Genomic DNA, 15,183 nt, shown 5'->3' with positions numbered 1-15,183 from the left:
TTGCAAGGCTTCTTCTTGCTCATATATTTTCATTTTCTATCTTGAAGTGCTGGGGAATGATCACATGGAAGGGGGCCAAAGCAGGTGGCAGCCAGAGAAGTGCATCTCCATTGCTGTTGAGAACTGGTCAGGACCAGAGAACAGAGCACTGCTCTTGGAAGCTTTATCCCACCTCTGGAAACTGAACCTATGGGCCATGAAAGCACAGCATCTTCCAAGGTATCTTTAGAAAGGATCTGAGAGCCAGAGTATTTGTAAAACTTTTCCACAGGTTAGTCATTGGTTCCCATCTGGGAGATGTACTGTTCTCTAGAAGTTTCTTCTTGCCTCGAATCCCCCAGCCTCAAATCTAAGCAACAAAAGTGTTAAAAACACAGGCTTTGGCTTCTAGGAGGTGTAAGGTCCATCTAGGGTTAAATTGTGGCTCCTGCAGGACTTGTTGCTAGCTATAGAACTTACTAACTTAATGTGTATTTCCAAGCAGTGTCTTAGCCTGTCAGTTTCTTGTTATAAAGTAGCACTGCCTTTCTATGGGGAAGGGATTATGGGAACAAGTAAGAGCTCAGAACTGTTCTTCTCGTTATATGTTACTCCTTTGTTTGGCTGGTTTTTTGAGACCAGATCTCACTAGGTTGCCCAAGTTGGCCTGAAACTTGAAGATCCTTAGCCCCCCCCCCCCCAAGTGCTGAGTAATAGATGTTTGCTACTGTACCTGAACATTATATATCACTTTAAATAAAGACCAGTCAATGGCTAGTATGTTAGTCATTACCTATTAAGTATTATTTGAAAGATATTACTATAAACACTTTTGTGTCCAAGAATTATTATCATCCTATTTTACCTGTGAGGAAATAGAGTCAGAGTAACTATGTGGTTTACTTCAAACCAGCCGTTATTATATCCTACAGCTCTGTGTGCTCTGCTGCCCTAAGGTATTGCTCCCTCTCCACTGATGTGATATGGAGCTGAGACATCTCTCCTGAGGGAGCTCCTCTGACTCTTCTCCTGGGTGAAGTTAGTTAGGTATTATAGGCATATATTTTTCTCAACGTATTTTAATAAGGGTTCAACCTCCCCTCTAGCCTACCACCTACCAAAGGTAGTGGAAAAGAAAGATTATTAGAATACAGAGAAGTGGACCTGTTTAGAAATAGTTCTTTGGGGATATTCCAATCTTTGTTGTTCTCAGTCCAGTCCACTAGCACACACAAAACACGAATCAGCAGCTGCAGTCCAGTCCGCTTGGCAGACACAGGAAGCTTATAATTTCTCTGGTAAGTTTGTCGTGTCAAAGGATGTTCGCTGAAGCAGACACAAGTGAAAGGATGTTTTGCTGAAGCAAACACAGATGAAAGAATGCATGACGTTAAGAAGGATCCAACAGACGGTGGATGATGCTGGATTATATTAGTATGCCTTGCCATTGTTTATTGGTTACTGTTTGTCAGGACTCCATAGAGAGAAATGCACCAAAAAATTTCTGGTGGTGTGCTGGTGGTTTCTTGCTACTTCTGTGGACTCGGGCTGATTAGCAGAGTGATGTCAGCTAATACAGACTCAAGTGCCAAGGCAAGATACATGATGAGGCAAGACCCGTTAAGGACACATGATGTTTGGAGGAGTATAAATAGGACTCAACGGACTGTGAGAGGGGCTTGCTTGCATAGCTAGCTTTGCAAGGCTTCTTGGTCTCATGTCTTCACTAATCTTTGCTTCATTGAAAGGGGCATGGCAAAGAACTTCTCCTGCCATCCCTGGTGGTCCTGGTACCTCTTGCTTATTTGGCTGAAGCCTAGCTGCTTCAGCAAACATCCTATTTCTGTGAAATCGTATTGTGCTCTTTTAGGATTAAATGATTGAATGCAGGTTTCTTAACAGATTAAAATAGTAGTGGTCACATAGTAACTGTTCAATAATAAGCAGTAGTTGCTACTGTTACTTTTGTGATTGTTAAATGGCGAATGTATATTATATAGATTTAAAACCTCTTTAATTCTCACTGAATTTTCCCCACAGTATGACTAAGTTTTTATTGCCCGCTGTCCCTCAAAGCCATTAAGTTACACTGCTTCTGAGTTTTTTACTCTGTCATTGGAAAGCTTTGAACATTGAACCCAGAATGCTGACCTTTGGGGAGGTTTTGATGCTTGGATCAAAGCCTACTTGCTGACGGTGCCCTTAAATAATGCCACCAAGCAGCTCATCACACAGTTTAATGCCCCCAAGCTGCAGTGGGTGCTGACATCCATTCCATCCCTCCCAGGAAACAGTCTTGATTGGAGCTAGAGCAGAGAGGGGCTGTGTGAGGCCTCTTCTTTTGGGGTATGACTTGGGCCTGCATTAGGAAACACCTCCCACTGTTTGGCACCCCCAGTGCCAGGAGCCTAGCATCCATTGTGTGACAGTTCTAAAGGGAAGGAGCTCATTGCAGCGTTACATGCACACACTTGTGTGTTACAGCATCACACTCACAGGGCGCATCACTTGCAGCCTGTGTGCTTTCCTCTTCAATAGACTGCCCTCTCCCTTGGTATCCAGCTTCTGCCCTGCTCCTCCTGTCCAGAGAGTTAGGCTTTAGTATGAGGTCCTTATTTCCTGTGTCTCCTGTCACCTTTGGTTTACTGCTTAGAAAAATACTCACTGTCCAGGACTAATGCTAGTGTCAGAATTCTGTGGTAAGTCTGAAGCTGTCACATAACTCTAAAATCCCAGTGCTTTGGAGACTGAGGTAGGAAGGTCTCAAGTTCATTGCCAGTCTGGGTTACATTGCCAGACTATGTCTCCAGCTCCCTCCCCTCCCCCAGAAGCCTCTTTGGTCACTACATGGCTTTCACAGGCACTGAGCTGAGCTCCTTGAGTGAGTCACCTCTTTTTAAATGCCTCCTCGTGCAGCCATGCAGGAGAGGGAAGGACAACAAAAGACAGAAGCAAAAAGAAAGACTGGGGAGCAGGGACCACAAGAGACATGGGAATTCCTCCCTCTGCAGAAGCATACATCTGCCATAACCACAGGCTAGACCAGCATCACAGGCTAGACCAGCACTCCTGACATATATCAACACAAAGGCTCTTCTCCTCTGCCCTTAGCCTTCCTCAGACTGGCTTTGGTCCAGCAAACTAGTCTTGCTTTCTAAAAGGGACAACTTTGACCATACCCCAGTGGCTTCAGACGCTGGGCTCGCTGAGCTGGTCCCCATCAGGAAAGTCTCTTGGATGCCATTGTCATGCTGTTATCTCATCTTTACCTAAGGCCAGCAAGTGTTTCTAAATCTGCTGAGTGCTCAGGGAGGAAAAGAGCTGCAGTTGGCCCGAGGCTGTCAGCTGGGCCCCATACAGAGTTCTAGGGGGTCTGTTACCACTCTGCTAGCTGCAGGAGGGAGCCGCTGCCAGCTCTCCATTCCTCTCGGTCTTAGCACTTGCCTAAATAGTCCCTTTAGGAACATCTGTGTCACTGGGTTGACACCAGAGTCAGCTGAGTGGGATGGTAAGAGTGACTTCACCAGCCTCAATTAAGATCAGGTTTCTAAAGAGGGACAGCCTTCCCTTCCCCCAGGGGCTCGTCAATGCTCCCTCAGAGGGTTTTGGTCTTACTATCACTACATTTATAGATGTAAGAACACACATACATGTGAGGCAGAGGACAACCTGTGGGTTCTTACCTTCCACCGTGTGGGTCCTGCTTGGTGACAAGTGCCTTTAAGGACTGGAAAGAGTTAATGAGGGGCTCCTGGGAACCTGCTCAGCCAGGGAGAAAGGCTATAGATATGGGCCTGAATCTGAGGGCCTAGGGAGTTGGGTATAGCCACCCCACTTTTTTTGAGATGTTTACAATATACTGGCCTATGACTGTCCTGCCCCTGCAATAGACCTCTGGGGGCGGGGGTGTGGTGGGGTGGCAATAGGAAGGGGATGGGAGGGAAACACCTGGGGACCCCCGCTCCTCCTGGTCCTTCACTCCACTCTCAGGACACTCTAGTGTCAGGAGGGACAGGGATAAGAAGGGCCCTGGCATACGTTCTACAGCGGCTTAGCAGACTTGTAGGACCCAGCTCTGCGTTGACTGAAGTACTGCTGGCAGCAGTAAGTCAGATCTCTGATGTGGAGTTTCATATTAGACCTGCATAAGAATCTCACAGAAGTGCAAAGGCGGTTGTCATCTCTGCTTGCGTCCCCAGCATGCCCTGTCCTGAGCCCAGAATAAGACAGCACACACTCATGGATGTGAATCCGCCTCCCATGCTGCCTTGCCCGCCCGCCCTCCCTCCCTCCCTCCCTCCTTCCCTTCCTTCCTTCCTTCCTTCACTGTTGTTTTCATTTTCCTCTCATGAACCCTGCTACCCTGGCTTCAGCTCGGAGGCTGTAAAGGAAGATGGAGAGCCGAGTTACCTCAGAATGATCACTATCGTTAACATTCACGGGTGGTTCACTTATCATTCCTGACTGCACAGACATGGCAGCCACGCAGAAGCGTCCGCAGGTGTAGCATGGTGATACATATTACATTGTGCCACAATGGATTTATGTATTCTGTAACAAAAGAAAAGTGTAATGAAAAAATACAGAAGGTGATCCTTTATTCCTCCACTACACAATTTATCAGTAAGACCTGTGGAGGGAAGGGCCAGGGATTGCCTCTGCTTGCTTTAACCTTGTCGCCCAGGTATGTTTTGGTAAAATGACAGAAAAATACAGACTAGGGATTTTCCTTTGCTTCAAACCTTTTAAAAGGACATTTTGAATTTATGAAAGTTCGTCCAGATGTGAGACTGCTGGTTAAGCTTTTACTCTGATCTTTGCTGAAAAAGTTGAGCATACTGGCTTGGAATGATGCTATCAGCCGGCCACAGAATGGGAGCCAGTGTAGGAGTTTATAAACAGGCAACTTCTACCATTGTTTAGATAGCTCCCAGGTGGATGAGAGTTCATGAGGCCTGGGCCAGTACTAGTTTGCAAATCCCTGAGAACTTGTGTTTCCTCTTGACCCTACTCATCTGTCACCCAACATATTGTCACAGATGGAGGACATACTGACTTCTGAGGAGAAAGCCGGGGAAGGCAGATCTGAGTATGGTTGATTGGCATTTGTTCCAGTACTCACTGGCCTAGTGCCAGAGCAAACACCCGCAAGTTTTTAAATGCACAAGGCTCTTTACATATCAGTACCCTTGCCAAAGTATCACTTACAGCAGCTCTCCCAAAATAGAGTTTTTTAAAAAGAGCTATTTCTTATTTTGCTTTGATCAGTAAAATAAACTTTTAAAGATTGTTCTGGGATGGGGTCCAGCTTCTGAGGTAAAGAATGGCTGGAGCTCAGGCATGATTCAGTAACAAAGTGTTCAGTAAAATTAGCTTGACAGTTCTCAGGCCTGCTGTTCGATAGCAAGACCCTTCACCAAGCTAAAATGGATGGTGGTGCTGGCCAGAGCAGCATCAGCCTTGTGCTCTCTAACAAATGGAACGTCAGGGACTGAACAGCAAGCTGTATGAGAGGAGTGCTGTGGACATGTCTCTGTGTTAGGCAAACAAATTGGGTCCTTGGTTTTGAGATCAGCCCATAGCCCCTGTGGTGAACCAGCCACCTGGATGGGTCTAACCTGGGCTCTAGGCCCCATCCCAGACTCTTCTGCCATTGGAAAGCTTTTCCAGGGCTTGGCTTTCCTTTCAGATTTCTTGTCAGTATTAAGCTTTGCCATGATTTCTGGCCTTGTTCCCCTTTGAGATTCTTCTGGGGAAATGGGAATGTGCCCAAACTCCTTGGAGCAATTCTCATGTTCCGTAGTTGGAAACTTGGGTCTCATTTTTTTACACGAGTTACTCGGAATTAGAATGTTTTGTTCCAGTGCCCAAAGTGGGGTGTAGGCATATTTTTGTGACACTTATCACTACAATTAACAGTCTCCGTGAAGTGACAGCTCACTCAGATGATGGGCTACTGGATGTTTATTTATTTATTTATTTTTGCTTTGTTTTTGGATGGGTTTTTGTTGTTGCTTTTGTCATTTGTTTTGTTTTGTTGTTGTTGTTTGGTTTGGGTTCAGCATCCATTTGCCTGTTTATTTGTTTGTGTCTTTGCTGTTTTTCTTTTCTTTTTCCTTTTCAGTCTAAATTAATTCTTCTCCAACCTAATTTGACTAGAAGCCTGCAAGCAGTGTTAGTGTTTTGACTTTCATTTATTTTGCTTAAACTAATATTTTGTTTGATTTTGTAGGACTAGGTAAAGAAATCATTTATAGTGAAGTATATATAGATTGTATATTAAAAGCTGGATGGGATGGGCATGGTGGGGCACACCTTTAATCCCAGGAGGGAGGCAGAGGCAGGTGGAACTCTCTGAGTTTGAGGCCAGCCTGCTCTATATAGTGAGACCCTGTCTCAAAACAAACTAAGAACAAAAGATGGATGGGCAGACCAGTGTTCTACTAGACAGTTAAAAAGAGCCTTTTCTTTTTCTCTGTGCACTGAGGGGCTTATTGTGACAGTAGTCTCTGCCTGTAGTGACATGGACCGACGTAAATCACACTCTGTCAGTTGTCAGTCTTTGCTTGTAGGATTTGGCTTCCAAGCCAAAACTGGGAATCTGGCTTCTTCTGATGCAAGCAGACCATGTTCAATCTATAATGAATTAGAGACGCCTGCAGCAACCCTGGCCTTGGTTCACTTCAAGCTACTTCTATTAGAATGCCCTCACAGATGCCTGGGAATAGGTGTTTTGTTTTGTTTTGTTTTGTTTTGTTTTGTTTTGTTTTGTTTTGTTTTGTTTTGTTTTGTTTTACCAAGACAGGGTTTCTCTGTGTAGCCTGCCTGGGACTCAGTCTGTAGACCAGCTGTCTGATTGCTGAGATAAAAGATGTGTGCCACCACTGCCTGGTAGATTTCTCCAAAATATTCACCAGCATTTTCTATAATATTGTTTTGAACTTTTCCCAGTGTAGTGTAGCTGTAGTGATAACTCTTATTCTTGTCTTTTCCAACAGAAATGCTGCTCATGGATTCTCCCTTATCCAAGTGGACAACACGAAGGTCACCATGAAGGAGATCTTGCTCAAGGCAGTGAAAAGAAGAAAAGGATCCCAGAAAATTTCAGGTGTGTTAGTTAAATTATACCACGGCCATAGAGGCTTAATACTTAGTTAAAAGGCAGTGTGTGTGTGTGTGTGTGTGTGTGTGTGTGAGAGAGAGAGAGAGAGGGAGGGCGCGGCCCCGCGCGGGCCGGCCCGCGCGCGGGAGGGCGGGAGGAAGAGGGAGAAAGCGGGGGATGTCTGGCCACATTGTTTTCGTGACTAGCAAACCTATAGTTTAAAATTTCCTCTGGGCCTCAGAAAGAACTGGGTCAATGGCATATGTCAGACAAGCATGTTCAAATCAGTTATGGGCAGTTCATCATTAATAGTTTGTGGTAAATTAAGACAGAACTATTTGTGTTTACCATTAGTAAATGTGAACCTGTCTTAAAATCCAAACCAAGGAGGTAGAGACATAGCCCGGTGGCAGAATGTTTACCTAGCGTGTGCATGGTTCTGGCTTCCTTCCCCAGTACCACAGAAATCAAAACAAAACCTTAAACTTGAACTACTGCTTCTAATTTCATGTTTTCACACAATTTACATGGGAATATTTTCAATTGCTAGGCTTCAGGATATGGGGGTAGGAGGACATTCTCTTCATTTTTGCTAAATGAGGGCGATTTTACAAAGATGGTTTTAAAAAGATAAATTGTTTGATGTACCCATGTAGCTATTAATCTCTAACTCTTCATTATCCAGCTTTCTTGTAGAAAACAGGCTTGTGCTGTTAGATATGACGTTTAAAGGACTTAGAACACAAATATTACTAATATTAAGAAAGTTATTGTCAAAAATAATTTAAAGACTCATCTATAGCAGACTGCTATACTAAAAGTCAGCCCATATATAGCAAGTCAAATATCATAGCTTTGTAAGTAAAGAGACTTCTTAAATACCTTTGAGCTCACCTTTTGGAAAGGAAGAGGGCATTGCTCAGCTTGAAGAAAATAGTTGTGTTCTCTTTTTAAGGGGAGGCATATAATCTGTTCCAGATTTAATTAGCTATCTTCAGATGAAAGCTGAAGTTTTAATAAAAGTTAGAAGAGATAACACAGTGAAGGACACGGATGAGCTGTCTCAAGGCCATATTCCAGGGGACGATAAGAGCTGTAAAAAATGGCAGACGAGAGCAATTGAATGGAGCAATGAAAATCTGATTCTCATAAAAGAGAGAGAGCGAGGGAGAGAGAGAGAGAGATGCTGGTAGGGGCGGTTGTAGATGAGACCTGCTAGCGTCTGCAAGCAATTTGGATGCTTGCCAGGAGTCATTGTTCACCCTCGGCTGTGGCGGCTCCGTCCAGATGTGCCAACTGCACGTTTCGGCTTTTGCCAGCTGACTGCGCCGTTTGATAACCAGCTCTCTGGATGCCCATCACTGGCCGCAGAGATAGAATTAAATGATGATGATCTTCCCACAAGTTGGGAGAGGAAACAATGCATATAAATCTTGATTTCATCTCAGCGTGAGAAGTCTTTATCCATCATCACTCATAATGAACAAGTCGTTAGCTGGGATGAATGGTGCTCGGCTTCTCCAAACACCTCTTTTGTTCATTTTTTGGGTGACTTTTATCTATTGCATGGGGGTCAAACCTCTTTGCATTTAGGGGATGATTGAAGAGGCACAGCCTCTCTATCCCAGGGGAGAGTAGATGTTTGGGGGTTCCAGGTGCCAATCTAATAGCTTTTAAATAGCTTCAGATACTCAAGGGTATTTAATGAGCATTCACTCTGTAGAATCAGGGATCTTCAGTCTCTAATTTTTTACATAGTAGTGAGTTTTGTAATACAATTCTCTATATTCTAAAAATGCCTTTTTTGACTTGTCTAGGAACGAGGCGGAACTTTTTTTTAAACCTTCTCAATAGAAATTGTGCTGTCAGTGAATTCTTTTGTTTTTTGTTTTTTTTAGACCGTGAAACCCCAACAAACTTGCTGGGATACAGCTGAGCTAGTGTCCTTCCTTCTGTCTGCAGTCATCTCTGTTCAGTCTTGTTTATGTGTGTGTGTCCCAGCATCCACATCAATTACCATCTTGGGCACACACACACACTGGTGTGTGCTTCCCTATGCCCACCTTTGTATAACCAGCCCTGCCGTTTTCATCAGTCTTTGCTGTCTCCTTGGCAAAAGCTTGGGATTTGTTATCCGGAACACAATGATCTGGATTATTTATTCCTATTCGTGCTACGGAAGCCAGTTGAGATTGATATTTACATGTATTTCTGTCCATCTTCTTAAGTCAAGAGCATTTTAAAATAAACCTTTCTAGTTGCTCTAAGAGTCTGGTCTCAGAAGTAGAAGATTCACCAGCTTGGCAAAGATTTGTTTAGAGTTAGCACAGAAGAGGTGGTGTTCATGGTGTATTTTGAACTTTGTACTAGGGAATGAGCTGCTTTTTAAGGATGACTAAGGAAAGGAAGAAAAATCCTCTTTAACATAGGGGGAAGTATATTTACTTAGTGAAAAACCATGGTTGCCCACATGTAGTTATGAGATACTTAACTTTTCCCACTAGCCCAGGAACTTGGTTGTGACCTTGGTGGGAAAATGTCAAGGTGGAAGACTGTGTACATGCTAAGTTAGAGTACTGTGTACATGCTAAGTTAGAGTACTGTGTACATGCTAAGCTAGAATACTGTGTACATGCTAAGCTAGAATACTGTGTACATGCTAAGTTAGAATACTGTATACATGCTAAGTTAGAGTACTGTGTACATGCTAAGTTTGAATACTGTATACATGCTAAGTTAGACTACTGTGTACATGCTAAGCTAGAATACTGTGTACATGCTAAGTTAGTTAGAATACTGTGTACGTGCTAAGTTAGAATACTGTGTACATGCTAAGTTAGAGTACTGTGTACATGCTAAGCTCTGGCCCAGTGACCTTCTCAGGCTTTGCAAGAACTCTTGAGTACACCCTGTGGCTGGGACTGGGTTTGTGTGCCCCATGTCTAGGGCAGGGTTTGTGTGCTTAGCTCTCCCCTCAAACAGCCTTTAGCCTGGTGGATCCCACTTGAGCTCAAGTGAGAAGAACTGACACCACCTGAGACTGAGAATGTGAGCCCTGTGGGGTATCTGTGTTTCCCCAGTTGTTCACTAGTAGAGGCTGGTCCAGAACGAGGCCTGAGGAACCCTTCAGTTCCTTCCCCACACACCTAGAATCCCTCAGCTTTCTCTAACCTGACCATATGCTTCATTTAATAACAGCAAGTGGAGACTTTGAATGATCCGATTATTAAATCAAGTTGTGAACGTAATGACACTCCAGGTACCTATACTCTTGCCCTTCCTCTGCTACTTACTTAGTTTCTTTCTTCCTTTCTTTTAAATAAAAAGGTAGCAAGGAAAAAAAAAACCCACAAAACCTCACTTTAAATATATATCTTTGTTAAAGGAAACCTTTGGGATGTTTGAGTAAAATTTGCTTTTAGGATAGGCTATCATAACCAGTCCTTACTTCCGTAAAGTCTAGACTCTCATTGTTTGTCATTATGTCATCATTTCATCAAGTCATAACTATTGATGAGCACTGCAGGGTTCCTGTTAATATTCATGTCCTTCCCTATAGAACTCTCTTCACAGTGTGTCTTCCAGTCAGGTCTCTGGAAGGGCATGTGTTTAAGTCCTAGTGTTAAATGTCTCTTTAAAGTTTCTAGTGTTTCATATTATCACTGACCTCCTTGAGGTCTGGACTTGCATCAGTGGCAAGTGCACAGGGCTAAAGCAAACAGTAGACAAAGCTCACTCAATTCTAATCTTTGGATGGGAGAGCTTTGACACAGTGAAGATAGATCCTATCAGATCCAGGGATTTAGTCAGTAAAGTCTGACTTGTCCTTTAGTGAGTAAAAGCCTGAGGCAGCTTCTTCCTTTGTATGACTGTGACCTTGAGCTTGTTACTGTTTTGTTTACTCTTGTTGTGGCCTTAACACTGCCGTCCACCAGCTGTCAACAGCCTCCTGCAGCATGCTGGTGTGACAGAGGCGATGCTGAAAAGTGGAAGCACATCACTTCAGATTCACACTGACACAGAGACACAAGTGCTTCCAATCCTCAAGAGGAAGACTTAGGAGTAGAATTTGGCCAGCAGAGTAGAGGTCTGTGTGACTCTGATTCTGTAGGCATCCTCACTGTGAATGAGGCAGTTTTTCTGTTATCTGCTGAAAGGAACAGAAAAGAAAAGCATGCTAACTTTCCCTTAACAACCTCTTTGTTGCATTTTGAAATGTAAGCATACTTTCTTAGTTTGAGGGTTTTTTTTTTTTAAGTTTTTACAGTATTAATGGCCTTTTGATGTTTCTTTCTGCTTGTCTGAGAAGATTCCACCTAGAGAAGTGTTGGCTCCTCCTTGGCCTCTGCTGAGAGGCAGAGGCAGCGCATGCCCAGTAGTTCTCAGTGCTTCACTCACTGCTTCTCAAACAGCCTTCCCTGCCACACATGCGCTGGGAGGGGACAGTGGTGGTGGAAGTAAGGGGCAGCCATAGACCTTGCCTGGGATTCCATGTGACAGACAGATGACTGGGTCTTGAGTTCCCCATTAAACATTCATTTGTAGCCTGCATGCTAACCCAGAGTGCACTGGTAGCTGTATTATATATGCGTCTATTCATCACACTCCCCCTGTTCGTTAGACCCAGCCTGAGTGCAAGGAGACAATGGCACAGCAAGGCACTTGCCAAGGATAGATACCCTTATACTCTAGAGGGAAAGGAGGCATAAGGGGTAGAGAGTAAAAAGAACACAGGCAGAGGAGATGACTACACCACACAGGAAGGGTGCTCAGGGAATTCCCCTTTCCTAAGAAATAGACAGTTGAGCAGAGACCTTCCATGTGTACACCATGAAGACTTGAGTAGGAAGGGCACTGCAATCTCTATGAAAAAACATTCCAGTATACTGTGCTGTTTGACTGACTTAACAGAAGGTGCAGTCAGATCGACCCTAAGAGACATATAACAGGTGCTCACAGTCACCAGCACCACCATGCACCTAGTCACAGAGCCACACCCTAGCACCAAGCTCCCCATGCCGTGACATTAGTGAGACAGGTGAGTCTCACCTATGAAACATGTCTCGACTCTGTCCTATCACTGTGACTTTTCGTCTGGAACACTGCACGAGCCCCTGATTGGCTTCCCTGCCACTGCTTTTAGCACTTGCAGCCTGTGGTCTACACGACCACCAGAGACACCTTGTAAACTGTGAGTGTGATCATAGCTGCTCCAAATCCTTTGAGGACAACTATCTGCATTCAGAATAAAATCCAAACTCATAGTCATTGTGAGATACCAGGGCTCAAAGAGAGGAAAGGACACAGAGATGGGGAATTGGTAGGGAAGGAAGTCCAGAGGATGACACTCTGACAGTTCCAGGTCAGCCAGTGACCTCAGCAAGGAGAGGGCAACATCAGAGTCTGTGTCCTCAGTCACAGGAGGCCTCACATTCATACCAGACATGCTCAGAAAGTTGAATATAAATGAAAGTGCTGTTTATCAGGGGGTATCTTAGGGGCATTTGTGACAGGAAGGAGTTGGTCTTTGCAGATGCAGGATCTTTTGTGGGGGCAGGGAGCCGAGAGCTCTTGCCCCATGTGTCTTTGTGACCTTACAGATACCACCACACTTAAGTTGCACAAACAATGAAGAGACAGGGAAACAGGGCCCTCTGTGGCATCAGGAGCTGTATAATCAGAACCTTCCAGGCCTCACTTTCCCTTACTCTGGGAAGCTAGTTACCCAGATTCCTACAGCAAGTAAATGGCAAACCTAAATTAGAGCCCAGGCTTCTCTGACCTCAAATCCCATACTCTTTTTATTTGTACCATGTTGCTTATTAGAACCCTAATGGGAGAACAAATTTAAAATTCTGTAAACAGAAATGTTCATTGATTGTGAGATCTGAATGCACTAGGGAAGAGCAGCATTTAGAGGAACCCTGTGGTGAAGCTCAACATAAAGCCAGGAATTCTTTTTGTAATTGCACAGTTTGTCTATATTGGTGTCAGTTCTAATGTTTTATGTGTAGCTTTCTTAAAGCAACATACACCTGGCCTGAAGTGCCCTACTATAAAGAGAAAGCTCAGTCTGGGGTGCGGCTCAGTGGTAGACCACTTACCAGGAATATGTAAGGCCTTGCACACCATCCTCAGGACCACGAGAAGCAGGACACATATGTGTAATGCAGTCAAGTTTTTAACAATTGTGAGCACTGTTGCTCACAATTGCTCTGTGCTGAACCTGTGGAGACTCATGTGAGCACAAGTGTCTTTTGCATAGGGTTGAGTCCTACTTCACATGGAATCGCAGGTCAGAGACTCAGTGCCCTTTCTTGTGTGAAAACAAAGCTTGTAAGCCAGGGACCAATGTGCAGTCTCCCTATGCGGTAGCAGATATTCCTAAGAGGACACAGGACCATCTCATGGTGGCTGTTTGTTTTTGCAAAAGGTAGTAATTTCTGCAGACAACTCCTTCTTATGAAAAACTAAGTAATCACGGTGATGCCACTCATGCGTGGGAGCTGAGTAAGAAATAAAGATTCAGCAGTCGGTGTCTCGTGATGCTGTGGGAATGCTGGAGCAAATTAGGATTGCTAGGTGTTTAAATGTGTAACTCAGAAGTGCCCCAGGCAAGAAGCTCAGAATTAAATATTCTTCCCCGACACCATCCCTGCCTCTTTATCTTGTTGTCTCATCTCACCTGAGCTTCCCTCTGTCTGCAGTGCTCTGAGGCTCCTGATGGATCTTCTCCAGTACAGAGCAGAGCACGTTAAAGATGGCATTGCAGTCAACTATTTTATCCAGAAAGCCTGGAAATTTAGAGAATTTATGTCAAGCAGAAATCTTTTGGAACCACTTTAGAGACCCAATTATTTTAGAAGGGTGTTATGACTCTCACAACTGCCGGATCAGAGCGACGTAAAATCTATCATTTGCCAAAACTGTGTTTGACCAGCACTTACTCTTCCTACTAGTCGCTAATCTTTCAGAAGTTCCTTTTCCATTACAAAATCTATTCATTCACTTCATCCAGGGCAGTCACTGCACGGATTAGATTAATGAAAAGGCAAAATGAAAGGAAGAGAGAAGACACACTTGCTGTGTGGTAGGACCGAGGTACACACAGCTCCAAGACAAGGGCACTCCCTGGGCTCACTGGGGAGTTAGCTTTAGCTCTCAGGAAATATTACTACACAAAATGTGCATATTGATGGCCAGTGCTGCTTGATTGTAGGATTGCCTAGAAGATCACAGTATCTACTTAGAATGAAGAGAACTGTGGCGTTTGTGAGATGCTCTTACCCACTCGGCCTGACACCCCTCAGCTTTAACAGGAAGTGGCTGAGTAAAGACTCACCCATACACATATGTACTGAAGCGAGATGTAGCTCTGACATGCCACTTGGTTTACAGAAGTCATCAAATGCTATAGCAGTGCCAGTTCCACACTGGAAAATCACAGGAAAAGAGACATTAAAATGTGGTAAGTCTTCTAGCAGATGAATCACAGATAAGGAACTACAGTGCTAAAAACTAATGGGTGGGCCAGGCCCAGAGGAAATGCTCTGTGGTGACTCTTTGACATCTTTTTGAAGATTGACTAGGACTTTGCTATGAGGCGAGATGAGGTCATCTCAAGCAGAAAAGATGCACTGAGAGCGTAGACAGCTCACATCAGGAGAGCAGGAACCTAGGCAGGCCCTGGGGATCAACACAGACTGGAGGAGGTGGGGTCCCTTGTTAGGGCTGATGATGTAGCAGGTGAGTGTAGGCACTAGAGATTTCCTGACTCTTAAGAAGCTTGTCGGGCATAGGTGGGAGAGGAGATCCTTGGTCCCCTGAAGGCTGGATGCCCCACTGTGGGAGAATTTGAGGGTGGGGAGGTGGGAGTGGGTGAGTGGGTGGGGGCACATCCTCATAGAAGCAGCAGGAGGCAGGATGGGATGGGGTTCCTGGGGGGGGGGAAATGGGGAAAGGGAATAACATCTGAAATGTAAATAAAATATCCAATTTAAAAAAAAAAAGAAGAGGCTTCCTGATTAGCTGAGAAGGCAGGCCAGTAAGCAGGTAGCTTATAATACCATGAACATGATATTACAAGCAGAAGATAAGTACAG

General features: G+C 44.4%; 1 protein-coding gene across 5 annotated transcripts in view; it reads left to right on the top strand.

Annotated features, from left to right (window-relative positions):
* Positions 1-15,183, top strand: part of Mapkap1 (MAPK associated protein 1) — a 203,429-nt gene that overhangs the window by 106,930 nt on the left and 81,316 nt on the right. For all 5 annotated transcript variants that reach the window (XM_028785078.1, XM_028785077.1, XM_028785079.1 and 2 more), the window contains one exon: positions 6,978-7,087. In XM_028785078.1, the coding sequence (XP_028640911.1) occupies positions 6,978-7,087 (110 nt within the window). The remainder of the gene's footprint in view (positions 1-6,977; positions 7,088-15,183) is intronic.

The sequence above is a fragment of the Grammomys surdaster genome, unplaced genomic scaffold (genome assembly GCF_004785775.1).
Source record: "Grammomys surdaster isolate TR1022 unplaced genomic scaffold, NIH_TR_1.0 125098, whole genome shotgun sequence".
Taxonomy (NCBI): Eukaryota; Metazoa; Chordata; class Mammalia; order Rodentia; family Muridae; genus Grammomys; species Grammomys surdaster.
This window is presented reverse-complemented; position numbering and strand designations above follow the sequence as displayed.